At 38.8% G+C, this 27906-nt stretch overlaps 1 protein-coding gene and 1 non-coding gene across 12 annotated transcripts in view; one reads left to right on the top strand and one right to left on the bottom strand.

The window, feature by feature from the left end:
• Positions 1 to 27906, top strand: part of PECAM1 (platelet and endothelial cell adhesion molecule 1) — a 102727-nt gene that overhangs the window by 25760 nt on the left and 49061 nt on the right. For 5 of the 11 annotated variants that reach the window (XM_043964374.1, XM_043964376.1, XM_043964378.1 and 2 more), the window contains exons 6-12: positions 4708 to 4956; positions 8193 to 8468; positions 15635 to 15922; positions 17890 to 17997; positions 20543 to 20570; positions 22788 to 22861; positions 25416 to 25475. In XM_043964374.1, the coding sequence (XP_043820309.1) occupies positions 4708 to 4956; positions 8193 to 8468; positions 15635 to 15922; positions 17890 to 17997; positions 20543 to 20570; positions 22788 to 22861; positions 25416 to 25475 (1083 nt within the window). The remainder of the gene's footprint in view (positions 1 to 4707; positions 4957 to 8192; positions 8469 to 15634; positions 15923 to 17889; positions 17998 to 20542; positions 20571 to 22787; positions 22862 to 25415; positions 25476 to 27906) is intronic. The other 6 variants (XM_043964379.1, XM_043964382.1, XM_043964384.1 and 3 more) reach the window with 2 other exon arrangements.
• Positions 6793 to 6899, bottom strand: LOC122726988. Its single transcript, XR_006352975.1, has one exon. It is a non-coding gene; the product is annotated as a U6 spliceosomal RNA (small nuclear RNA).

A 27906-nucleotide genomic window follows, 5' to 3' on the forward strand; every position in this document is an offset into this window, starting at 1 on the left:
ATTTTAAGTCTATATGAATCTTTATATTTAAAGTATGTTTCTTGTATGTTTGTATGTTTTCTGGATTCTGTTTTCTAATCCATTATGCTACATACCTCTGTTTTATGGATGAGTGTATCTTTTGTTTTTTTTTTTGGATGAGTTTATCTTCATCAATTTCATGATGTATATGTTTTCTTCTTTTCCTTCTGTTCCCTTCTTTATAATGAAAAAGGTAAGTGGAGCAAAAGAAGGAAACTGATTAACACTAGTAATCTTTAACTGGGGTAGCTAGGTGGCACAGTGGATAATGGCCTCAGACACTAGCTGTGTGACTCTAGGCAGGTCACTTAACCCTGTTTGTCTCAGTTTCCTCATCTGTAAAATGAGCTGGAGAAGGAAATGGCAACCCACTCAGGTATCTTTTCCAAGAAAACCCCAAATAGGGTCACAAAGCGTCACATAGCTGAAACAACTGAGCAAAAAACAACGCTCTTTAAATGCCATAATTTGTTCCTTCAGTTCTATCCGTCCTTTCTTCAACAAGCCAAAGCTCTGATCTCAGATTTTTATGTTTTCCTTCTCTCTTTTTAATCCCCCTCACCCTTTTATGAACCCCTCTCTGAAGCTGAAGTTCATTTCACTTATGATTGTTGTTGGTGGTCCTTCGTTCTCAAAGAGGAACAATAACATCACAAGGATGATCTGCCTTACTTGTGATTTTTCCTTCCCCGAAATCTACTCTTCCCTTTATATCTTGCTTTGCTCTTTCCCTTTTCTCACCTTTCCCCCTGTTGTTTGTTCATTTTTACACCAAACTCTGTCTTTGTGAGATCCTGCAATGTCTACTTCCTCTGCACTTTCATACATGTTTATATACTCTTTTTCTTCGTATTTGTATACTTTTTCTTTTGCACCCCATTTATGTAACATAATAAGTTCCTTCTCCATCCTGAATCAATTATTTCTCCATTAGGACATGGGTGGCAGGATTTGTCATCAATCCTCTAGAATTGTGGTCAGTATTTGCATTTATCATAGTTCTTAAGTCCTCCTGAATTGTTTTTCTTTATGATGTTGTCATCACCACATAAATTATTCTACTGCTTCTGTTCACTTCACTGTACATCACTTCATGCAAATCTTCCCAGGTATCTCTGAAACCATCCCTTTTATAATTTCTTATGATAAAATAATAGTTCATTAATTATATGCCATAATTTGTTCATTCATTGTGCAATTTATGGGCATACTACCATTGTTCACAATTCTTTCCTACAAAAAAGCTATTGTAAATATTTTCGTTCACTTATACTTTTACTTGTTCTTTAATTTCTTCAGGGTATAGGCCTTGTAACCTTTTTTCTGGATCAAAGGATATGTACATTTTACTGACTTTTGGGGTAGAGTTCCAAATCACTTCCTAGAATGTTTGGACCGAACATTTCTCTACCATTATTGTACCAATGTACCTGTTTTCCTGTAGCCCCTCCAATAATTGTCATTTTCTTTTTTGGTCATTTTTGCTAATCTTATAAGTATTAGGCAGAACCTTAGAATTGTTACATTTTACACTGAGTCTTTATCTGGGGTTGCACAAGGTTCCCTGAGGTGGTCCCTCTTAGGTATTTGTGTCAATATGGATTGCATAGAAGAGTTTATTTCTGTTTCTTTTTTGTTTTCATCATTGGTCTTTCTAGGGTCTTTTCAGATATTCACTGGGGCTTATCTAGGTGAGGTAAGTTTCTTCTCTATGACCTTTTTTTTGGTCAGCATCTTAACTGAAAGTCAACTACTTTTTCTATAAACAGATTCATTTGACTCAATCATTTATTCAACACTTCTTTGTGGAAATATTTTTTATTTCTTGTGGATATCATCTTTTGGCTCCATTGCTAGATCTTAGCTATTTAATAGGCTCTGTTTGGTGGCAAACTTACCTTTAATAGGTCCCCCAATGGTGTCCATCTTCTCAGCATCAGCCCTTCCTCTTTCTCTGTTCAGGAAATGTTTCTGTAGCTTATTTTTGTTTGTTTGTTTTTGTTTTTTTTTGTGGGGCAATAAGGGTTAAGTGACTTGCTCAGGGTCACTCTGTAACTTACTAAGGTCCCTCCTAGCTCTAAAACTATAATAAACATTTTGCTTTTCTTTTTTTTTTTAACCTTCCCATTTTGCAGAATCAGGAGGTGCTAGTTTAGGTTGTGAGAACATCAGAGATTTTCTGTTTTCATATTGTAATGTCTTTCTCAGATCTCTTTTTCTTACTTAACAGCTGGACAGAGAAGTCCTGGCTTATAAGAAGTGAGAGACTGGAGAGTGGAATGGACAGTGTTCAAAGTGATAATTTGCCCTGTCTTTCTGTCTGCCTCTCCTCTTTCTGTCTCTTGTTTCTCTCCACCCCTTGGAATAGCTTATCATGACATGAACTAGATGTCAAAGCAGGAAGTGTGGTGCCATGGAAAGAGTGTTGCATTTGGAGTTTAAGGACCAGGATTGGAATCCTGGATCTGCTAATTATATGACCTTAGTCAATGCATTTAACCTTTGAGGGCCTTTAGCTTTCTCATTTGTTAAATGCAAGGATTTGATTAGAAAATGTATAAGGTAGTGGTATGCTGGTAAATGTAAACAATCAGCTCTCCAGGAAAAAGTGAATACAACATATTTTTAAGTTTAATCTGAATTATTAACACTTTCTCCATCACTTTCTTAAAATGTAGACAATAAACAAAAAATAAATCAAGCCCTGACTTGTAGAGTTTGACAAAATTTCCAAGATGTAAATGTTCACCCTGATAATTAATAATTGGCTCTTGTGAGCTTGTATGAACTGGCTCCAACATGCCATTAGTATAATGTATCTTTCAATTCTAAATCTATGATCCTATGATCTACAACTGGCCTAGCGTAGAAAGAACATTGACCTTGGGTGCAATCCTGGTTCTGTCGCTTAGTATTTGAGTGACCTTAGGCAAGTTGCTTAATTTTTCTGGGCCTCAGTGCACATCATCATCATCACCACCACTACCACCACCAGTATTTATATAGTGCTTTAAGATTTGCAAAGTGCTTTACAATAAATATTATCTTGTTTGATTGTCACAACAACTGTGGAAGGTAGGTTGTATTACTGAAGTTAGGATTTGATCTCAGTTCTTCCTGACTCCAGGTCCATGAATTTATCCACTGTGCTCACCTGGTTCCCCTCCCAAAGAATGAGACAGTTGGACTAAGGGATTTTTAATGTTGCTTTCAGCTCTGATATGCTATGATTCTGTGATGCCCAAGCTAAGAAATTAAATTTTTTAAAATTTAAGAATGCAACGGGGGGGGGGGGCAGCTAGGTGGCACAGTGGATAAAGCACCAGCCCTGAATTCAGGAGTACCTGAGTTCAAATCCGGCCTCAGACACTTGACACTTACTAGCTGTGTGACCCTGGACAAGTCACTTAACCCCCAAAGCCCTGCAAAAAAAAGAAAGAAAAAAAGAATGCAACAGGTTGAATTCAGTTCAATTCAGCAAGCATTTATTTAAGTCCTGTTACATTTAAGACACTATGTATGCTAAGCCTTGGAAATACAGACACAAAATAACATAAAAAAAAAATCAGCTTCTACTTTTGAGAAATTTATACTCTCCTGGAGTTTTAACTGCGTACATAGTTTAAATGCACTATGATTTGAGGAGAGGATGAACACTAACTAGGAAGATCAGGAAGGGGCTTCATATAGGAGGTAGCACACGAGAGGAGCATTGATTGAAGCTGAAAATTATTATTAATAATATGAAATTCAGCTAACAAAATTAATTAATTAATTAATTAATTAATATTAATTAATAATAATAGCAATAATTTATATAGAGCCTACCGTGTGCTCAGCGCTTTGCTAAGTGCTTTGCCAGTATTATCTTGTTTGATCACACCAACCTTGGGAGTTTGGTGTTATTATTTTCTCCATTTTACAGATGAGGAAACTGAGGCAAAGAGAGATTAGCTGATTTTCCCAGGGTCACAAAGCTAGTGCCTGGGGCTGGATTTGAGCTCTTGTCTTTCTCACTCCAGGTCTGGCATCAGATCACCTAGCTTTTAAGTGGAAATGAAGAGAAAGTGCATTACAGGCATGAGGGATAGTCTATGCAGAGATAGGGATGCCAAAGCTGGAATATAGGAAATAGCAAGTAAGCCAATTTTTGGCTGGAATTTAAGATTATGTGGGATAGGAACTGGACCTTTAATTTCATTGATCTTCTAAATGAAGAAAGTACCTCTATCAATGCAGGTCAGCACCTACTAAATGACAGATTTGCCTATAACACCAAGAACTTAGGTGGCTTGCTCTGGGTTCTGAAGCCTTTATATGTCAGACGTGGGATGGAGAACCCAATTCTTTCTGGTTTTGAAGCCAGTTCTCTATCAACTATACTGCCTCTCTAAGAGTATAGAAATCAACGTCATGTGAAATAAACCTGGAGAAATAGGCTGGTGTCAATCAGTCAATCAATTAATAAGCATTTAATAAGCACTTCCTATGTGCCAGACACTGTGCTAAGTCAGCCTGTGAAACGCAAGGCTGTTATGCTTTTATCTTTGATGAGGTTGATTGTTTGCTTCTGCCAAAAAGGAGGTCAATGGAAACATCCTCCTAGTTGGTATTCCCTTCCCTTTCCTTTAGTAGCTTTGGAATAGTGCCCAACCCCACATCATTCGTGCTCTTTGTTCTTTACAGAGTTGTTTTCCAAACCTAAGCTGCTGATTTCTTCCAACCATCTGGATGAAGGTGGGAAGCTAGACCTGTCCTGTCAGATTGCAGGGTCCCCACTTGCCAACTTCACCATCAAGAAGGAGAATACAACAATAACAAATTCTCAGAATTTTACAAAGAGGGTCTGGATATATGACAGTGGGGTATACAGATGCCTTGCTGCAGTCCGCAATGTCATCAAGGAAAGTGATCCAGTAAGGTTATATGTTTTTGGTAAGTAAATGTTTGTGTGTAGGAGACCAAAAAATGGAAAAGACTGTGAATTGAGCCATTGTTTAGCTAGTGCTCAATTCTAAGCAGGATTTGAAAGTGAGTCAGGAGGTGGGAGGATGGCAAATGGGGAAATGAAGAAGCCAATAGAAAAGGAACATGTATGCTGGAGAGCACAGCACCTCCGAGCTGCTTCCTAGAAAATATTCTTTGCTAGCATCATTATTTGGTTCTGCTTGACCACATGACAGAAAACACCGACTTTAAGATTGGGCTTGGACTTGGCAAAGTTCTAACTTGCCTCAACAGCAGCTTTTTTGAATAGACAACTCAAGAACATTGCTGGTGGTTTTAAGAAACTCCAGTTAAAAAAAAAAATCCAACTTCTGGTTCTTCATCCATGTCTTGGGTAATAAGCTTAAGGGTCGTCCCAACATGGTAGGTAGGGAATAGGGCTGCTTATATTAAGATTAGCAATGGGGGGCAGCTAGGTGGCACAGTGGATAAAGCACTGGTCCTGGATTCAGGAGGACTTAAGTTCAAATCCAGCCTCAGACACTTGACACTTACTAGCTGTGTGACCCTGGGCAAGTCACTTAACCCTCATTGCCCCACAAAAACCAACCAAATAAAAAAAGATTAGCAATGAAGCAAATAGAATGCTAAGCACCTTACCAGGATGTTGCATGCTCAAGTAAGTACAACTCTACAAGCATAAGTACCCTCAGTGATATATGAATTAGTCGGTCAGGACAAGCAATAATTTGATATAGTTCATTGTGTTTGTTTTTCTACTGAAACTAGGTTGATTCATAATGTCTGACCTTGACCCAGTGAAACTGGAGTAAGCTAGTTTCCCCACCTTTTATTAGTCATCCACCAGTTGTGTTGTATTTCTTAGCATATGTATGTATTTCGTTGTTCTTGTAACAGCACCACTTCCCCTGCTCTTTTTGAGTAGGAGCCCAGCATGATCACAATTGGGCTTTCATTTTATTTCTTTTGACTCTGTTGTGGGCTATGGTTTTACTAACAAACCCAGAAGTAGCCAGGCTAAAGTTGGTAAACCAATGAGACAGGTCATTGGATTCTCAATCAGTCTGAAATGCCATTGTCCAGCACATGACTAAGGGGCATAGCAAGTCATCATAATGTGAATGTTGCCACTAGCATCAGTGTTGTTGGTATTAACATAATGTTGGTGCTGAAAATTCATTCATTCATTCATTCAACAAGCATGTATTAAGCACCTAATGTCTGTGAACCTATTATGCCAAGCTCTGGGGGAGATGCAAAGTTTTGGTAAGAAAGAGGTCCACTGTCAGAGAACTTACAATCTTGGCAAGTGAGGGTAAGCCACCAGAACAGGTAATTCCTACACAGTATTGTTGAAAATGAATTAAAGAAATGTCAAACACAGTGCTATGTGAGATCTGAGGAGAAAGGTGTTACCAGGGATCAGGAAAGGTTCTCATTTGAGTTGGGATTTAAAGGATAAGTAGGAATTCCACAGGTGAAAGGAGGTGAGAAAGAAGGGGCATTCCCAGCATAGCAAATAGCTATTTCCACTGATTTTGCTATTTTACCTGAATCCATTCTGTACTGATATTCCTAATAATAATTCCCCAGTAATAATGATAATGATTATGATTTGCCTACACTAACGAAATCACAGGTCCAGACAAAATCATAATAATGATAATAATAATTACAAGTAAAGTATTTGGGGAAGTTCCTTAGAAAACCATCAGAAATGTGCTGTCTATCATAAATGAAAATAATGCTCCTGATGTGAGATCTCAGGGAATGAGTTGTTTTTGCATTGGTAGGGATGGGTTAGACTAAGCCATTTTCTTCACAAATTTGTGTGTCATCCTTACAAAGGGGCCAGGCTAATCTTCTCTGTATCATTCCAATTTTAGTATATGTGCTGCTGAAGAGAGCATGACTAAGCCACTTTGTTTGCTCAGTTGACCTTGTGGTCAATAGCATCACTGATTGTGATCGGGAATAGAGTTCATGTCTGGTAACAGGTTTGATTCTGAATGATACTAAGTGACCTACTCAGGATTGAAACCAAGGCTTTGACTGCATTAGCCCCATGTTTTTGAATGTTTAGCACCAATTCCCTCTGCTTCCCACCCACTCCTGCAAAGCACTGATCTATGACACTGTATTTATGACAATATTAACCCTTAAAATTTACAAATTTTATTCAATAACTTAATGGCTCCGTTAGAGCAAATGACAATTTTTTTACCTACATTACTGTATTACCTTCTCATTAGGATACTGGTAAGGATATGTTGTCCATATATTTATGTGTCGATAAGGGGGGATGTGTGAATACGTAGGCATGTAAGTACAGACTTTCCTTAAATAGATTATATTGACTCCCTGAGTCTTGTTGACTGCTTTATAATCCCAAAGTATATCAATTCAATATAATAAAATTTAAGCACCTACTATGTACTAGGCACTCCGGACACAAAGACAAAAATGGGAGAGTTCTCAACCTTAAGGAGCATTACATTTGTCTGGAAGTCTTAAACACGGTCTCATTTCACCCCCACAGCCATTCTGGAAGGTGGATCAGGAAGGCATCATCATAAATACAGTCATTTATTGTTTTCCTGAAGTAGAATGTAATCTTCTTGAGGGCAGGCATTGTTTTATTATTTTTGTATCCCTAGCATCCAGCTTAATGCCTGGCATGTAGCAAGAAATGAATGGTTTTAAAAATTGAATTGAATTGTTTAGAAGGATGAAGAAATATCTAAAGCTCAGTACAATAATGGGGGAGGGACATATTTTTATCACCTTTCAATATGATGAGACTGCTTGGGATGTTTCAATAGGTCTGAAGTACTCCTTATATACTAATTAACCAAAGATTTGCTTTTCTCTTTTCAAACTTATTCTAATCAAATCATTGTATAGTTGTCTTTGAACAACAAATCTAAATGCACTTTTGTAGCATTCTATATTAGAAAGAATTTCAGTAGTGTACCCAGAAGTTTCTCTTTTCTTTATTTTTCTTTTTTGCACTTTTTTGTGGGGCAATGAGGGTTAAGTGACTTGCCCAGGGTCACACAGTTAGTAAGTGTCAAGTGTCTGAGGATGGATTTGAACTCAGGTCCTCCTGAATTCAGGATCGGTGCTTTATCCACTGTGCCACCTAGCTGCCCTCCAGAAGTTTCTTAATTATTTTTTCTCTTTGTTTTTTTGTTTGTTTTTAGAAATTGTCTCTAAGCCCAGGATTTTTCATAACTCAAGATCTGAAGTCATAAAGGGGCAGGACTTAGAAGTCTATTGCCAGTCAGTAAATGGAACACCACCGATCATATACTATCTTTGTAAAATGAACACATGTAAGAGTCAGAAAGAAATGTTTACCCATGAACCAGCAACATTCTTGGAGAAGCCCACTGCAACAACAGAATACACCTGTATCGCTAAAAACTACCATTCCCAAGGGTCAGTGACTAGTGATATATTGAATGTCGTGGTGATAGGTAAGTTGATGTGGTAAGAAGTAAAGAAAATGCTTTGAAATCCTTAAAAGAACCCTATTGCTTCTGAGCAAAATTTTGACGCTATCCCTGAGGGTTACATGATATTTTCAGAGGTTTGGGGATGTCAAAAGAACACTGAATTTGGAGTCAGAGAATAAGGGCTTGAATCCTGCTTCTGTTATTCCTTGTGTGATCTTGGACAAGTCAATTCAACAGCTATCTATTAAGTGATATCTATCTATATTCAAGGCACAGTCGTGTCTAATTCTATGTGACCCCATGAACTTTTTGTCCATGAGGTTTTCTTGGCAAAGATATTGGAGTGGTTTGTCATTTCCTTCTCCAATGTGTTCTTATTTCACAGACAAGAAACTGAAGCAAATAGGGGCTAAGTGACTTGCCCAGGGTCACATAACTAGCAAGTGTCTGAGGTCAAATTTGAACTCAGCTCTTCCTGACTCCAAGCCCAGGGCTCTATCTACTGCACCACCTGGCTACCCTATACTGGTGATTAAAAGACAAAAAATAAAATTTTACTTACCATTAAGAACATACATTAGCACAGGGCCTGGCACATGGTAGGAACTAAATGTGTTGCAATGGCTTGAAAGAATCAAAGAAAAAAGACATGGTTTCCTAAGATTTCAGGGTGGTCCCACTCTGAATTCAAGGACTTTGTACAATAGTGAACATTGCCTTGTTATGAACAACAAGGTGGAAGGTAGATCTATCATCAACCCCACCCCACCCCCACCCCATCCAATGGCAAAATGACTTGAAAAAACTATGAAAGGCCTGAGGAAAGACATCAAAAGTTATGTCAATATCTAGCAGTTGTGTGTAGGAGGAAACTTAAATTGCCCAAATAAGGCAATGAAACAAGAACATGAAGAAAAATATGGGGGGGAACGACAGTACATTAGAAATTCTAGATTCCCTGAAATCAAAATTAGTAGTTAGGGGGCGGCTAGGTGGCACAGTGGATAAAGCACCGGCTCTGGATTCAGGAGTACCTGAGTTCAAATCCGGCTTCAGACATTTAAAACTTACTAGCTGTGTGACCCTGGGCAAGTCACTTAACCCCCATTGCCCCGCAAAAAAAAAATAGTAGTTAAATTGAGTGCAATAAATAACATAATAAATTCAACATCAATTTTTAAAATTTCACTCTGGAGACTTGAGAAGCAAAGAAATCAGAGGAGAGAGAGCACATCCTCCCCCCCAAAGAAAGATGGAAAAAGTGTCTGGTCATCATTTGTGGTGACAAGAGCCCCATGTAACAAAAAAGCAAGGTGTATCGGACAAGAAACAGAAAGTTGTGTGCCTGTGATGTAATGAATGTTAGAAGTTATAGCAGTCGATATGATTGAAACACTAGCTTCCCTGCAGACCTGGAAAGTGGCAAGGCCGGAGAAGATATATCATTATTGGCATCTATGTTCCACAGTGGCACATGAATTGCTAGTAACAGACTTTGCCAGGTTCCTCTCAGATGTAAAGAGATTGAACTTTTCTTAATAACAGAAGATACTGTATGATCAAAATATGAGAACCCAATGATCCACTCCTAATATAGGCAAATTATGGGTTTATGTAGTTTGTACAAATAATTTATAATTTGTATAATTAAAAAACAAACAAACACCTATAAACACCTTCAAGGAAACAGCACATAAACTGAAGACTTAAATGTCATTCCACTTAACAATAGGGGTAGGATGGTGAAAAGAGATTGGTGGAAGTAATATGATGGTGGGGCAGCCTTTACTGGATATGGTTGCCAGAGTCCATTAGATAACTATAGGAAAAATGCTTGGGATAGCTAGTTTGGGATAACCTGGTTGAATGTGGCCCTTTATTAGAACCTTTAAAATGGGAGACTGGGAAAAAATAGCAGGAATGGAGTTTGAGTTTTGGAAGGAAATTAAAATGTTTAATTTAGGACTCCTAGAAAATTTGTTTCAAAGCTATCAGTAGGGTAGGGGTGAGCAAGGCCCTGCCTCAAAGGTATTGAAGTTTAGAAGGTGTTGAGAACCTATACTCTGAGAAGCAATGGAACTTAGCATCTAGTTATTAACAGCAAGTGTTTAAATAGGACGCTACCCATCTCAGGTGGATTCTTTCCCATTTCATTCCACTATGTTCCCCTGAATTGTAGCCTAACCAGCAGTGAGCTGACAGGGTCTCATCTCACAGGGGTCCAACCTCCCCCCCTTAACTGAATTTGTATTTAAAAAGTTGATTTGAGCATACATTGCATACTACCCCATGGCATCAAAATTGTTAGCTATTGGTGCTGGTTCTTTGAATGAATAGCATGAAACCAAGGAGACATTTTTGAGCAGTACATTTGACTTCTCTTTGAGATCTTAGAACTTTGTGATCTGTAGCCCTCCTAATATCTAGAGAGGCTCATGTAGGGCTTCGTAATGTTAATCCTAATTACGCACACCAGCTAAATATGCTATTTGCCTTAAGGATGAGATTTTCACTTGGATTTCTTATGAGCCTAGTCTGTCTATCACAACTCTTGGTAAATAATAGGCATTCAATAAATTTTTGATGAATTAAATCACAACATCCATGAGGGTTATTGGAAACTGCTGTTTGCATCTTTTTGATATATTCTTCTTAGGACAGACGATCAGTCTCATGTATTTTGGAGTACCTTGTAGTGATTTATTAAATATCTCTGGCTCTTCTTCCTCTTTACCCCTCCCCCCATCAAAGATCATTTATAATTAGCAATATGTGACCCTATGCTAAGTGCTCTACAAATTGATATGGAAAGAGACCAGGTTAGATTATCAGGAAATGTGAGTCTCAACTCTGCCACTAACTCACTGAGTTTTCATTTTAAGTGCCCACTACGTGCCACTCACTGCTAAGCAATGGGAATACAGAAAGAGGCAAAAGGCAGTACCTGCTCTGAAGGAGCTTACAATCTATTGGAGGAGACAAACTAAATAGGGAAGACATTGCAAAGATAGACAAATATATACAAAGAAAACTATATACAGGATCAATAGGAAATAATTAACAAAGAGAAGCTACTAGAACTAAGAGGGGTTGGGGAAGTCTTCCAGTACAAGATGTAATTTTAGTTGGGATTGAAGGGAAGCAGGTTGTTCAGTAGGCAGAACTGAGGAGACAGAATGTTCCGGGCATGGGGGACAGGCAGAGAAAAATGCCTGGGGTGGAGAGATAGAGTGTCTTGTTTGTGGAACAGCCAGGAGGCCAATGTCACTGGGTTGCAGTGTACTTGTCAGGGAAGATGGTCTAAGACTAGAAAGACAGGAAGGGTTATGAAGGCTTTGAATGCCAAACAGACCATTCTGGGGGTAATAGGGAACCACTAGAGTTTATTGAGGTAGTGGGTGACATGGTCAGTCTTACACTTTAGGAAATTCTCTTTAATGGCTTAATGGAGGATGGATTGGAATAGAGAGAGGCAACCATACCCATAGCAGTCTATTGTAATCGTCCAAGTGCGAGGTAAAAAGGAGCTGTGGCAATGTCAAAGGGGAGAAGGGGTTGTATTCTAGAGATGTTGCAAAAGGGAAATCAACAGGCCTTGGCAATAGCTTGGATATGGGGATGAGAGAGGATGAGGAATCCAGGATGACTCTTAGACTGTGAGCTTGATGGACTGGGAAGATCTTATTGTCTTCTGTGGTAATAGAGAAGGTGGGAAGTGGGAAGGCTAAGGGAGAAAGATGATGAGTTCCGCTTTTGATATATTGAGTTCAAGGTGTCTATTGGACAGGCAGTTTGAGATGTTTGAAAAACAATTGAAGATGCAAGATTCAAGGTCATCCGAGAGTTTGGGGGCATCAGCATAGAGATAAGATCACTATGGGAAGTAGTATAGAGGGAGAAGAGAAGCGTTCCCAGGATGGAATCCTGAAGAATACCTATAGTTAGAGGGTGTGACATATCAGGGGAAACAGAGAGTGGTCAGATAGGTAGTAGGTGAACCAGGAGAGAGCCGTGTCCCAAAAACCTAGAATGAAGACAGTATCAAGGAGAGAGTAATCAGCAGTGTCAAAGACAACAGAGGGGTCAACTGAGAGGTCAGTAATAACATTGGTGGTTTTGACTAGAGAATCTTCAAGACCTCTTCCAGTTTTGATATTTAATTTTTTTTACTAACTAATTAATCTAACAAACAAGTACTTACAAAATGTCTTCTGTGTGCAAAGCATTGTGCCAGATGATGGGACTTTAGAGATAAAAATGGAATAATCCTTATTTAAGGAAATTACATTTTACTGGAAGATATGATATTGCCCCCTGCCCTACAGGAGCTTACATTCTAAAACAGGCTAATATTGATACAATTAAAAAAATTAAATTTGAAAACATATTGGCATTATACTATACATGGTGGAGGACATAAGATTTATAAGACATGTCTTTGCCTTCTGTGATATTCATTCATTTAAAGGGCTTTTATTAAGTACTTATGTACCAGGGAGTAGGGTTGCAAAGATGAAACAGTCCCCCTTTTAAAGGAGTTTACAGTCTATTGTTGTTACTGGTACTTAATTCTTTATTTTAATTAATTAATTAATTTTTGCAGGGCAATGAGGGTTAAGTGACTTGCTCACGGTCACACAGCTAGTAAGTGCCAAGTATCAGAGGCAGGATTTGAACTCAGGTCCTCATGAATCCAGGGCTGGTGCTTTATCTGCTGTGCCACCTAGCTACCCCTGGTCCTTCATTCTTGAAGAGGACAGAGTGATGTCATAACTTGCACTGAATTGGATTTAAGTGAGGGGGGGGCTTTGCAAGGTCACTAACCTCACTCTTTCCTCTAGAGCCATCTTGGTCCAGGGGCAAGATTTACACCAGGACAACTGGAGATGGCCCTGGATATTTAAAGCAATTGGGGTTAAGTGACTTGCCCAGGGTCACACATCTAGTAAGTCTCTGAGGTGAGATTTGAACTCAGGTCCTCCCAACTTCAGGGCCAGTGCTCTATCCACTGGGCCACCTAGCTGCCCCACAGTCTATTGTCAAGAGATAACATATGAGGTCAAGTAAATAGATGATATGTGGTAAGTGCAAAGTAATTTCCAAGGAGGGGGCTACTCACAACTGGAGGATCAGGATAGACTTGGTGCAGGAAGTGGCAACTGAGCTGAACCTTGGAAGTTAAGTATTCTAAGAGTCAGAGATTGATAGGGAGTACAGTGCAGGCATAGGGGACATCTTTGTGAAAAGGCATGGTGCTGGGAGATGGCAAATACAGAGAACAACAAATAGGTCAGTTTGGCTGGAACCTAAGGACAGTGGCATGTAATCAGTCCAGAGGGATTTAAGACCCAAGCTTGAGAAATACCTGAATATATCTGTGATTTCATTATGATGGGTTCTAAAAAGTTGTTCAAAACCTGCTGGCCTAAGGTTTGTTTTTTTTTTTTCTCCTAACTCTAAGATTCTGTGAAATAAGGATACAAATCAAATGATAGATAAAGTAAGGGGCTGGCATTGTGATTAGTGAGGAGAAGCCAACAGCATTGCTTGTTGAAGAGGAGTATGAGGTGGGGCAGCTAGGTGGCACAGTGGATAGAGCACTGGCCCTGGAGTCAGGAGTACCTGAGTTCAAATCCGGCCTCAGACACTTAACACTTACTAGCTGTGTGACCCTGGGCAAGTCACTTAACCCCAATTACCTCACTAAAAGAAACCAAAAAAAAAAAAAAAGAGGAGTATGAGGTGAAAGGAAATGAGTCTGCTTAGCTAGGGATGGTCTCCTGGAGAACATGGGAATGACTTGGTTTGAGGAAGGAAGTGAATTGGAAGAGGAAAGAGCCATTCCAAAGCTAACAAGAAAACAGGGGAGGTGGTCATAAGACACAGTAAAAAGTGATGAATTTTTAATCAGAGGACTCAGTTAAAATTTTAGTTCTGCCACTTTCTACCCAAGTGACCTTGGGCAAGTCCCTTCAATTCATTAAGCTTTACTTTCCTCATCCATAAAGTGAGGGGGGGTGGGGTGGAGTTGGGCAGACTCAGTGTCTTCCAAGTTCCCGTTCAGTTCTTGACCTTTGACCCTATTATTCAGTGTGTTTGCCCCTTACAATCTGAGTGATCTTGGTAGTCATTTAAAACCTCTCTGTTCCTCAACTCCTTCATCTATAAAGTGGGATAACAATGTTTATTACCTATCTCACAGAGTTAATGTGTAATAATGTATAGTTATCCCTTCTACATCTCAAGAGTTAGGATCTTGGCAACCCTGTGATCTGGAAAATGCATGAAAAAATTTTTGGCCCTCCTTTCATACCAGAGAAGAAGTTTGAATTATTATGGTATTAAAAGAGAAAATAGCGGGTAGCTAGGTGACACAGTGGATAAAGCACAGACCCTAGATTCAGGAGGACCTGAGTTCAAATCTGGCCTCAGACACTTGACACTAGCTGTGTGACCCTAGGCAAGTCACTTAACCCTCATGGCCCTCCCCCAAAAAAGATAAAATATGTTGATATTATACAATACTATACATATATTTTATGGACTTCTGAGTTTCTAAACTTTTTCTGTGTCATCTGTTGGCTTTCACATATGATCTGTAGCTTCTGCAAAACTCCACCCCCAAATTCACTAAATGGAATTAAATATTAAATTAAATATTTCTTATGCTAATCCATGATATATTGAAACCATGATGGGTAAAGTCACAATGTGGAAGGGATAACTATAAAGAGATATTGTTTGTAAAGTATTTTATGAGATGTAGATGTCAACTGTTATTATTTCAGAATCATAGAATGTCAACATTGGAAGGAACTGGGGACAACTAGGTGGTGCAGTGGATAAAGCACCAGCTTTGGATTCAGGAGGACCTGAGTTCAAATCCTGCCTCAGACACTTGACATTTACTAGCTGTGTAACCCTGGGCAAGTCACTTAACCCTCATTGCCCTGCATAACAAACAAACAAACAAACAAACAAACAAAATACATTGGAAGGAACCCCAGAGGTCATCTTGGCCAACCTGAACTTAGATAAGAATCTCCTCTAAAACATTCACATCAGGTGGTCCTCCAGCTTTGTTAAGTACTAGATTCACAATATAGGCCTCCTTAAGGATTACCATAGCCTATTATTTGTCCCCCACCCCTTTTTTGAAGATCTTTATCCTATTTCTTTTCTTCTAGTTCCAGTTTCCAGGGTCAACTTATCCAATCTGCTTCATGAAGAAGTAGAGAGTGGGCAAAATGTCGCACTCCTATGCAGCACAGATGAAGGGTCTTGGCCAATTCACTATAAGTTTTATAAACATAATGCTGTGGTCCCTTCTTATGAAACAACCTTGAATGACACCAAAGCAATCTGGGATAACTTAGAAGTCAGCAAGAAGGATGAGGGGCAGTATTATTGTACAGCTTCCAACAGGGCCAACATCCACAGCAGGATCTCAAAGAGCAACATTATCACTGTCAAAGGTAAGTTAGTACCCATTCAGTGATGTGTGTTGCCTGAAGGGCATCACCAACAAAGAGGGCACTATTTGGGGGAGACAACATGGACTGGCTTTTTAGAACATAGATTTCCTGGCCTTTACAACAGTGGGAATTCTTTTTTAATGCCCCACCAAATGTCCTAGATATTAGTAGATTGAGAGAAATGCAAAATAACAAAGAATCATTACAACTTTAACAACACATTTATAAATGTATTTATATTTTATTCATCATCACGACATCTACATACATTTGGAAAAAATGATACGTTTATGTATAAGATGTTATTTATTCTTTGTATGACAGCAGGTATATTGTTTATTTAATGAGATGGGCCCCTTTCATTAACTCAGTTGATCCACAGGTTGGGAATCACTGTTCTAGAGTATATTCAAGAGAATTATGAGACCCAAGTTCTATTGTTTGAGTTTGCCACTTGCTAAGTCAGATAGGCTGGTGTAGTGTGGAATTTGAAAAGAGGACATGGGCTAAAAACCTGACTCTTCCCCATATTCCTGTGTGAGCCTGGCTCTCAGTTTCCACATCTGAAAAATGAATAGATGGGGTGGCTAGGTGGCGCAGTGGATAAAGCACCAGCTCTGGATTCAGGAGTACCTGAGTTCAAATCCCGCCTCAGACACTTGACATTACTAGCTGTGTGACCCTGGGCAAGTCACTTAACCCCCATTGCCCCACCAAAAAAAAAAATGAATAGATGATCATACTGTGCTTCAGTTTCCTCTGTTTCCCCAACCTGCAAACATCTAGAATAGCCAATCTCTTAGGATCATTTGTGATTTCAATCTTATGATCCAATGACCCATTTTCCCTTTGGTAATCAGGGTTATCATCTCTGGGAAATGGAAAGGACAATCTGAACCCTACTTGTCTTGAAAGTTGAAGTTAATTGGGTAAAGGTGATTTGTGTGAAGTATACCCCCAAGTATTTCAGAAAAAAATGCTAAATTTAAAAGTAGTGGCAACAACCATCAAAATAAGTTTAACTTTTTGCCTTCTCCTAAAGCAGCTTCTTGACAGTCCAGAAAACCTCCTGTGTATTTGGAGAGATAGTGTGATTCAGTGGTTAGAGTGCTGAACTTGGAGGAGGAAGACCCTAGGCTCACATTCCACTTCTAACTCTTTGTATGCCCATAGACAAATTATTTAACCACCATGTGCCTCAGTTTTCTTTTCTGTAAAATGAGGATAATCAATCAATCCATAATATTTTTTTTGTGAGGCAATTGGGGTTAAGTGACTTGCCCAGGGTCACACAGCTAGTAAGTGTGAAGGGTCTGAGGCTGGATTTGAACTCAGGTCCTCCTGAATCCAGAGCCAGTGCTCTATCCACTGAGCCACCTAGCTGCCCCTCCATAAATATTTATTAAGTGCTACTAGGGGCTAGGGACTATGCTAAGTGCTGGGAATATAAAAAGAGGCTAAAGACAGCCCCTGAATTCAAGGAGCTTACAATCTATTGGGGGCAATAACATGGAAACAAACATGTACAAAGCAAGTTAATATATTGCATCAATAGGAAATAATTAACAGAGGGAAGGTATTAGAATGGAAGAATTGGGAGGGAGGAGGAAAGCTTCCAATAAAAGATGAGATTTTGGTTGGGATTGAAGGGAAGCCAGGGAGTCCAGTAGGCAGAATGGGGGAGAGAGAGTATACAAGGCAAAGGGGACAGCCAGAGAAAATGCCTGGAGTTGAGAGATGGAATGTCTTGTTTGTGGAATAGCCAGGGGGCGGCCAGTGTCACTGGGTTAAAGAGCCTAAATTGGGGAGTAAGATGCAAGAAGACTGGAAAGGTAGGAGGAGGTTAGATTATGATAATAATCTACCCCATAGTGTTGTTGTGAGCCTCAAATGAGATCACAAATGTAAATTCTTTGCAGACTTCCAAACCTTATAAAAGTGTGAGTTATGATTGATTTCATTTTCAGTCACTCTTGCTCCTTGGATGAAGGGTCTGATTGCAGTGGTCATCATTGGTGCCATAATCATTGCATTGGTTGTTGTGGCCAGATGGTACTTTTTTAAGAAATCAAAGGGTGAGTAGTGTGTCTTTTTTTTTTTTAAACCATGAGTTACTCTTGAAAAGAAGTTAACTAAGCCCAGTAGTGTTGCTGTTCAGTTGTTTTTCAGTTGCATCCAGCTCTTTTTGACTCTACTTGGGGTTTTCATAGCCAAGATACTGGGGTGGTTTTCCATTTCCTTCTCCAGCTTATTTCACAGATGAGGAAACTGAAGCAAATGGGGTTAAGTGACTTGCCCAGGGTCACACAACTAGTAAGTGTTCTAAAGCTAGATTTGAACTCAGGAAGATGAGTCTTCCTGAATTCAGGCCTGGGACTCTATCCACTGCACAATCTAGCTGTCCTAGCAGCGGTGAATTTAGATTATGAACAGGGAGTTCTACTCAGGGACCTTGGTAACCTACCACTGTGTGATGCATATAGTGGGAGCTAAGTATAGTATTTCATGACGTTCTCACAGCATGTGATAATAGAAAGAGAACTTTGGAGTCAGAGAGTCTAGGTTAAATTTCTTTCCCTATCATGTATTAGTGATGTTTCCTTGGACCAGTCCCCTCCCCTCTCTGACCCTTATTTTGCCCATTTGTAGACTGAATTAGCTCTAGCCCTTGATTGATGATTCTGTGCTGATGGTAATCTTTAGTGTGTGGCTAGGGTAGCTCATAGCCTGGGAGTCAGGAGGGCCAGATGCTCGTCCCATTTTGGCTATAGCCTTAATGTGTGACCTTGGGGAACTATTTCTTTTTGAGCCTCTGTTTCCTCATCTATAAAAAAAATTAAAGTTTGAATAGATCTGGGGATTTGTGAGTTTAGCTTGGGCAGGTACTTAAGTCCTGTACTTACTTACAAGTCTGGAGTCATTGCCAGGATAGAATGAAAGGTATTATTTTCTTGATTGGGAGATAGAGGAGGTCATAATGAAAGAATTTTTGACAAGCTACAAATCTACTTGAAAAGAGACACATTAATCATAGGGGTTCAGATGCAGATAATGATAAGCAAGAGAGCATTCAGAGAGTGGCAATCAGCACGGAGGAGAGCCCTGATGATGATGGCCCATTTACTTGTCCTCACAACCAATGCTCCATCTCTCATCTCAGTGCCTTTCACTCTCTTCAAGCTGCCAATAGTCATGTGAAAAACTGCTTTAAGTCATTAATAATTATAGAAACTGTCAAGTCTGAAGACAAATGACCAAAGAATTCACAAAGGTTATGCAACCATTGTTCACTCTAAAAATATGAAAGAGCTCATACAGGTTATCAAAACCACAGTTTACTTTAAGAAATAAAAGAAAAACAAAATAAAATTGAGAGAGAGAGAGAGAGAGAGAGAGAGAGAGAGAGGAAAATAACTTCTCAGAGCTGAATTTTACCTGAGTTTATACTTTCTAAGTTTGGTCAGGGCTCTTCATACTGATAAAATAGGGGTGGTATAATTTCAGAGAAAGCCATTCCCAATCTGCACTTCCTCTCAAATATTTCTCCCTCAAATTGTTAGAGTATATGAAGTGTCCACTATGTTTACTCTTTTGGAGTAAGTGTCTGCTAAAATACAAATCTACAAGTATAGCTAAACTTTATTTTCTGCTGCTGCCCCAGCTGAAGTTAGCCTATCACTTTAGCTAGCCAGTCAGCAAGGTGGCAAAAGAATGGGACATTGAGGATACCTGAGCAGGTCAATTTCAATTGAGTATTTTGTGTCTAGGAGAGGATCCTGAAGGTCTGGAGAGTATGTTGCTTTGGCTATGTCAGAGAGGGATAAGCAGCCACAGTGGGGGGCCCTGGGCAGATGGGAGCAGCATGAGGACACCAGGGAATGAAGGGTGCCACAGGGAGGGTGGAAAGAAACATTTTAACTTCAGAGCCTTGCCCTGGGTGGGGCCCTGGATTTAGCCTAGGTCAATCTAGGGCTGAGAACAAGGGGATAGACTCAATTTATTCATTTAAGTTTTGCAGAGATGGGTGCTAATTTAAAAAAATCTGGGTGAACAATGGTACCTTGTTTAGGCTGATAGATTTCCTGGATTAGTGCCTGCATGATTATTCTATTCGAATAGACAAGATAAGGTCAGATTTTCTTGAAGCTTGATTTCTTGCTCTTGTGAGACAGGACCTTCTTGAAGCTCAATCATATATGACCAAAAGAATGACAGTTTTTGTTTGATTTTTTTTTACTGTAAATTAATTTGACTTTGAAATGTTGGAGTGCTGGACTTCTTTTTTCTTCTTCCTTTGTCATTATTAATATCTTCACAGCCTGTCCAACATGGTTTAGATACAATATATTGCTATTTAGGCAAGTTACTTATGTTACTCTTAACCTCAGTGTCCTCATCTGTAAAATGATATGATATATATGATATAATATTATATATAATAACATATAATATATGATATATAATGATAGCACCTTAGCTTATAGGGCTACTGAGAGTTTCAAATGAAATTTTATATGTAAATTACTTTGCAAACTTCAAAGCACCATGTAAACTTGATCTATTATTATCTGTTATTGGGATACAAAACATTTTAATGTACTTTTGCTTTTCTTTTCAAAGCAAAACAGATGCCAGTGGAGATGTCCAGGTCAGTTTGTTTATTTTGGTAAATGGGTTGAAATTGACTGATGGTGTGAAGTTAGAGAGGGAATTATTTGTCACTTTTGTTCAGAATTGGGAATGTTAGAAGACTTTTCACCATGAAGACCCCTGGAAAGGGTCTCTGGAATTCCTAGGGGTCACTAGGCCCCAACTGAGTTCCTGTACTCCTGCTTCCTTGAGGGAAGGGACTATGTCCCTCCAATTCAACAAATATTTATTAAATGTCTGCTATGTAAAAGATATTTATTCATATAATCTCTAGAACACGTACACATATCAGGTATTATGACAATTAACAAGCTCATGAAACAATGTGTCTTAGTAGATCAGGAGCTAACCTTGGAGCCAGGAAGCCTCGAGTTCAAGTCCCATCTCTGACACATGCTGGCTTCATGACCCTAGGCGAGTCACCTATCATTGTTCTTGGCCCCCTTTCTAAGACTATAAATTGCAGAAAAGGTGCTAATTTGCATTGGAAGAAGGAGTTTCCTCTCTTGGGAGTTGAGTAAAATCATAGGTCCAGTTCCTAAAACAGGGCCTCTGCATTCTTGGAGCTTGCAGTCTGGTGCTAATACTTTGCAGCTGAATAATTTTTATGTGAAACACTTTGCATGGACTAAAGGTACCGATATAGGAAAGCTCAACAGAAATCAAGTCCCTATAAAAATAAACAAAATTCAAATACAACTGCAGAAATTCGAGCACATTTTCATTTACTCACGGTCAATCCAGGCCATAACCAGGCAGGACATTTCATTCAAAACAACAACAACAACAACAACCAAGTAGCCTATAAAATAGAAAGATGAACAGGACCATAATCCATGAAGTTGTTCAACAAATATTAATTAAATGTTTACTACAAGCAAGTTGCTGTGCCAGCTTCTGTGGGAAATACAAAGATGAGTCACATGTAGCCACTCCTATGAAAGATCTCCTGATCCACAATGATAACTGGTATATTCTAGACCAACTAAAATAAAAGAAACAAAACAAAAGAAAATATGATAACACTTAGAAGACATATGAACAAGGTGCCATTGTGATGAGAGGTGACAGGAGGAAAAGATCCCTTTTGACAGGAGAGGTCAAGAAAAACTTCACAGAGCAGGTAGAATTTGAATTAGGTCTTGAAGGAAGAATAGAATTTTAAGATGTAAGGATCAAGGTAGAGGGGCAGGGCAGTAGATTTCAAAAGCTTCTCTCTGCTTTGTGGTGTTTTATCTTCAGTTCATGTGCAGGAAGAACTCAAATCTTTTAGTATGTTGTAGTATTTGGGGTTTTTTAGTCCAATTTCTAGATGAGGTCAAAAGCCTCTTCTCCTATGTGAGAAAACTCTTCTGGTTTTCCCCAAACCATCTCTTGGGTCATATATTTTTTTCAATCTTAATAGCATTTTTTTCCAGTTACATGTAAAGATAGTTTTTAACATTTGTGGTTTTTTATAAGATTCTGAGTTCCAAATTTTTCTCCTACCCTCCTTTCCCTCCCTCCTCCCCAAGACAGAAAGCAATTTGATATAGGTTATATATGTACAATCAAATTAAACATATTTCCACATTAATCATATTGTGAAAGAAGAATCAGAACAAAAGTGCAAAAGCTCAAGAAAGAAGAAAACAACAGCAAAAAATAGTATGGTTCAATCTGCCTCGTGATTCCATAGTTCTTTTTCTGGATGTGGAAAATATTTTCCATCATGAGCCCTTTGGAATTGTCTTGGATCATTCATTGTATTGCTGAGAAGAGCTAAATCTATCACAGCTGATCATCACACAATGTTGCTGTTACTGTGTACAATGTTCTCCTGGTTCTGCTCACTTTACTCAGCATCAGTCCACTTAATTCTTTCCAGGTTTTCCTGAAATCTGCCTGCTCATCATTTCTTATAGCACAAAAGTATTCCATTCCATTCCATTCATATACCACAACTCGTTCAGCCATTCCCCAATTGATGGGCATCCCTTCAATTCTTTGCCACCACAAAAAGAGCTGCTATAAATATTTTTATGTATATGGGTCCTTTCCCCTTTTTTATGATCTTTTTGGGATATAGACCTAGTAGTGGTATCACTGGGTCAAAGGGTATGCACAGCCCATAGCCCTTTGAGCATAGTTTCTTGGGTCATATTTTGTTGACTCTGGGTGGATACCAAAGGCCTCATATGTTTTTCTTGTTTTTCTTTTTAAATTTAATTTTAAGGCCAGGACCACCCCCGAACTCCAACACTGAGAAGATGCAATCTGATCCCAATGTGGAAGCTAATAGTCACTCTGGTATGGCATCTTGACTTTCCTTCCTAACCAGCACCTTTCTATTATACTGTACTCAGTTTCCCCTTCCCAGTTACCTGTTCTGGCTAGATTTTTGCCTTCTTCTCTATCTCCTCTGTTAGAATTCTGAATCACAAATTGAAGCATCCTTCATAATGCAGACTTATCATTGAGGTTAGAGGTGTGTAAGAGAAAATAGAAAATATTTCAGGCTGATGGGATATGAGAAACTGTGTGATGAGATGATTTGAAGTTAGAGAAGCTGAGTTCAAATCTTATCTGTGTGACTCTGGGCAACCATTCAACCAGAATTCACTAAATTCTTACTCTGTGCCAGTCACCATGTTAGGAATATAAATTCAAAGGCAAAGGTCTCTGGCCTCAAAGTGCTATAGTCTAGGTTTGGGAGTGGAGAAGGAGAATAGAACATATTTTGTTGTTCTGTCATTTCAGTCATGTCCAAATCTTTGTGACCCCATTTGGGTTTTTTGTGGCAGAGATACTAGAATGGTTTGCCATTTCCTTCTCAGACTCATTTTACAGGTCAGGCAAACAAATTAAGTGACTTGCCCAGGGTCACACAGCTAGAAAGTATCTGAGACCATATTTGAACCAGGAAGATGAGTCTTCCTGACTTCAGGCCTGGCACTCTATCCACTGGACAACTTATCTGTCCTAGATATAACATACAGTTAAGTAAATATAAGCTATATCCATAATTATATTAAATAAGTTAAAGCAGATTTACAAAAACTCCTCTTGAAAGAGATAAGTTGAGTCTTGAAAAGAGTCAATATTTCCAAGAGGTAGAGGTGAAGAGGCTTGAGCAATAGTGTGTGCAAAGGTTTGGAGGTGAGAGATGAAATGGCAATTCATTTTCAAACCTAAGAATTTATTAAGTACCCTATCATGCTAGGAACACACTAGCTTCTGGGAATACAAAGACATACATGAAATACTCCTTGGCTTCCAGAAGCTTCCATTTTATCAGGGGAAACATCTTAACCATATTTAATTATATACAAAATAAAGATTCTAAGAGTCTGAGGTGAGGTGAGGGTGTAGGCACAGCCTGTACTAAAGCTTGGAGGTGGGATATGAAGAAGGATGTGGGAGAAACAAGTTTAATCATTAGGGGGGGTAATGTATAATAAGCCTGCAAAGATAGTTTGGAGCCAGACTGTGAGGTGCTTTAAACCCTAGCTTCTAAAACCATGGGTTGTGACCCCATATAGGTTCATATAACTGAATGTGGGAGTTGTGAAAATTTTGGCAACAGTAAAAGTTTATGTTTATTTTATATACCTACATACCCAGAGTAATGTAAAAATTTATTGGGTGAAAAGGTGTAGTGAGTCAAAAAAGTTTAAGAAACCCTGTTTTAGGGTTAGCTAGGTGGCACAGTGGATAAAGCACTGGCCCTGGATTCAGGAGGATCTGAGTTCAAATCTGACCTCAGACACTTGACACTTACTAGCTGTGTGATCCTGGGCAAGTCACTTAACCCTTGTTGTCCCATCAAAAAAGAAGAAGAAGGAGGAGGAGGAGGAGAAGAAGAAGAAGAAGAAGAAGAAGAAGAAGAAGAAGAAGAAGAAGAAGAAGAAATAACCCTGCTTTAAATGATGAACAAAAGAGTTTGGTTTTTATCTTTTTTATGTTTTTATTTTCTTCATAATTATTCTGAATATACTTAGAGATATACTTGATATTCTTGAAAGTAGTAATATTTTTTATGTTTTGGATTTGCATCCCTAGCACCTAAACACACTGCCTGACTGTGGTAGGGGTTTAATAAATGTTTGTTTCTTGGGAGCCTCTGGAGTTTGCTGAATGGGGAAGTAACCAGGTCAGACCTGTACTTTGGGAAAAAATCACTTTAGTGACTATATGGTGGACACACTGAAAAGAGGAGAGAGATAATTGAGGCAGGGAGACTAGTCCTGAGGCTATTACAACAGTCCAGAAGAGAAGTCATGAGGGATGGTAACTGTGTGAATGGAGAGGAGACAGGTACAAGAAATGTGGAGATCAAACCAATAAGTTTTGGCGATTGACTGGATATGTGGGGTGAGGCGGAATGAGAGGTCATGGATAATGCCAAGTTTTTCAACCTAGGTGAATGGGGAGATGGTGGCACCCTTGACAGAAATAAGGAAGTTCAAAAGGGTGAATTTTCAATAAGAAAAGATAACAGGTTCTGTTTTGAATATGTGAAGTTTGAGATGCCTACAGGGCCATTCACTTCACAGTGTCCAATGGGTAGTTGGTCAAAGCAAGTCACTTAGCCTTGCTGCGCCTCAGTTTCCTTTTTCTTTTTTTAAATGAAGAAGTTAGACTACATAACCTTGGAGGTCTCTTCCAACTCTAAATCTAGATGTTTCTTCTAGGGCAGGAGGTTTTTTTTTTCTTAAATGGTTTGCCTTATTAATATGAATCATTTTGTTTTCTGTTTAATTGAACTAAATGGGAGAAAAGCCCTTTCATTTCTTGTGAAGATGTTGATATAAAGCCAATTTTCCCTTGCCATGAATAGTAATTAAGTTGTAATTGATTTTTGGACTAGGATACAATGATGATACTGGGAACCATACAATGAAACCAGCAAATGAACAAAAAGGTAATTAAGGTCCTGTCCCACTCTAGTGTTTTTCATAAGAAATATGTATTCATATATAACAAAAGAGAAAAACTTGATCAGGAATCCCAGATTCTTTTCTTACTTCTGTCAATGATTATGCCTCAGTTTCCTCACCTGTAAGAATCTATGCTTTTGGGGACAGCTAGGTGGTGCAGTGGATAAAGCACTGGCCCTGGATTCAGGAGGACCTGAGTTCAAATATGGCCTCAGACACTTGACATTTACTAGCTGTGTGACCCTGGACAAGTCACTTAACCCTCATTTCCCTGCAAAAATAATAAAAAAAAATCTATATTTTTCCTCTCTTTGTCCCACAAACAAAACATTCCATCTCTAGGCTCTGGGAATTTTCTCTGTCTTCCTCCCATTTCTGGAATGTTCTCTGTCACCTCAGTCTACTGATTTCCCTGACTGCCTTTTAGTCCCATCTAAAAATCTCAACTTCTACAGGAAGCCTTTTCCAATCCCTCTTAATTCTAATACCTTTTCTCTGTTAATTATTTCCTTTTTATCCTGTATATAGCTTGCTTTGTAGATATTTATTTCCTAGTTGTTTCCCCTATTAGATTAAACACTCCTTGAGGGCAAGGGCTGTGTTGTGCATCTTTTTGTATTCTCAGTGCTTAGTTTAGTGAATGGCATATAGTAAGAACTTAATAAATGTTTACTGATTGATGGATCTTTATGCAAAATAGAACTGCAATTTATTTCTCCCTAAGAAGGCATTAACTTAAATATTGGAATGAGCAATGTGGCTTAAATATGTCTCATTTTCCTCATCTCTCATCTCTAAATGAGGAGTTTGGAAGAGATCATCTCTGAGGCTCTTTCTGGGTCCAACATACTGTGATTCTATGACAAAGATTTCTTGGTAGTCCCCATCTTAATTTTTTTTTTTTTTTGCGGAGCAATGGGGTTAAGTGACTTGTCCAGGGTCACACAGCTGGTAAGTGTCAAGTGTCTGAGTCCAGATTTGAACTCAGGTACTCCTGAATCCAGGGCCAGTGCTTTATCCACTGCGCCACCTAGCCGCCCCCAGTAGTCCCCATCTTAAATCCATGCTTAAGGAGCATTTAATCTAATAGGGGAAACAACTAGGAAATAAATATCTACAAAGCAAGCTATATACAGGATAAAAAAGAAAATAATTAACTGAGAAAAGGGAGGTGGAAAGCAGAGGGACATAAGGGAGTTTGAGTATCACTTATCACTAATCACAAACTATTGTTACTAGAGTGATCTTATAACTAATGTAATTTTGAAAAAAAATTACTGATGGATTTTATTTTGACACAATAAATACTACCTAACACATACTCAAACTCCCTTATGTCCCTCTGCAAAACAATGCCTTATAGATAATATAGTCCAGCCAACTCTTAAAAAAACCCAAAAGCTTTTCTCCCTTTTTTTCAATGAACAAACATTTCTTTTCTCTACTTCCCACGTCCCTTTCCCCAACCCCCCATTGTAAAAACAAAACCCATGTCACAAATATACACAGACAAAACAAATTCCCACATAGGTCATATCCAAAAATATATGCATTATTCTACAGTTGTGTATGGCGTCTTTCTGTCTAGGAGGTCAACCCACACATTTTGCTGATGGGAACGTTGAAGTCTAGGGATGTTAAGGAATTCTTTCAAGAGAGAGATTGCATAATGTACTTTTGGGGGGAATCTTTGAAAATTGTTTTCTTATCCATTTGCCAAAGACAACAGAAAAGACAGTATGTCTGGAGGTAGGGGGATAAACTAAGTAGATTTTTAGAGCTCTTTCCACCCTTGGGATAGCATAGGAACTGGAGGGTACAAATGATTAATTTTTTTTGTAAAAGCCTTTTGATATTTGTGGCAAAATATCACATTGTTTGCAAATGTAACTTCATGATCCTTTGGTGAAGCCAGAAGAATATTTCCTGATAATCAAGAGGTTATCTAAATCAAGGTTTTCAAGATGCTAGTCCCAGAAGAGTATTTATGGACTTCGTGTTTACCAAGAAAGGGAAATATAATAAATCTGACCAGATTTAATAATAACCTTCTGGGAGATTTTATTCATTTTATCGAGGTGGGAGGGATTGTCCTTTCAGAGAAAGCATAAGCTTCTGGGTTATTATCCAAGCTTAATCCCTTTTGTGTTTGGAAAAGTCATGAAATACTGTTTTACTTAATCCCTTTTGTATTTGGAAAGTCATGGATAGGTCATCTTAATCTAAACATGGAAGGTAACATCTGACTGATATTTCCTGGTGCTCAGATCATTCTTTTTCCTTTCTCTTCCATAGCCCTTTTTTTTTTTTTTTTTAGTGAGGCAATTGGGGTTAAGTGACTTGCCCAGGGTCACACAGCTAGTAAGTGTTAAGTGTCTGAGGCCAGATTTGAACTCAGGTACTCCTGTTTCCAGG

The sequence above is a fragment of the Dromiciops gliroides genome, chromosome 4 (assembly GCF_019393635.1).
Source record: "Dromiciops gliroides isolate mDroGli1 chromosome 4, mDroGli1.pri, whole genome shotgun sequence".
Lineage (NCBI taxonomy): Eukaryota > Metazoa > Chordata > Mammalia > Microbiotheria > Microbiotheriidae > Dromiciops > Dromiciops gliroides.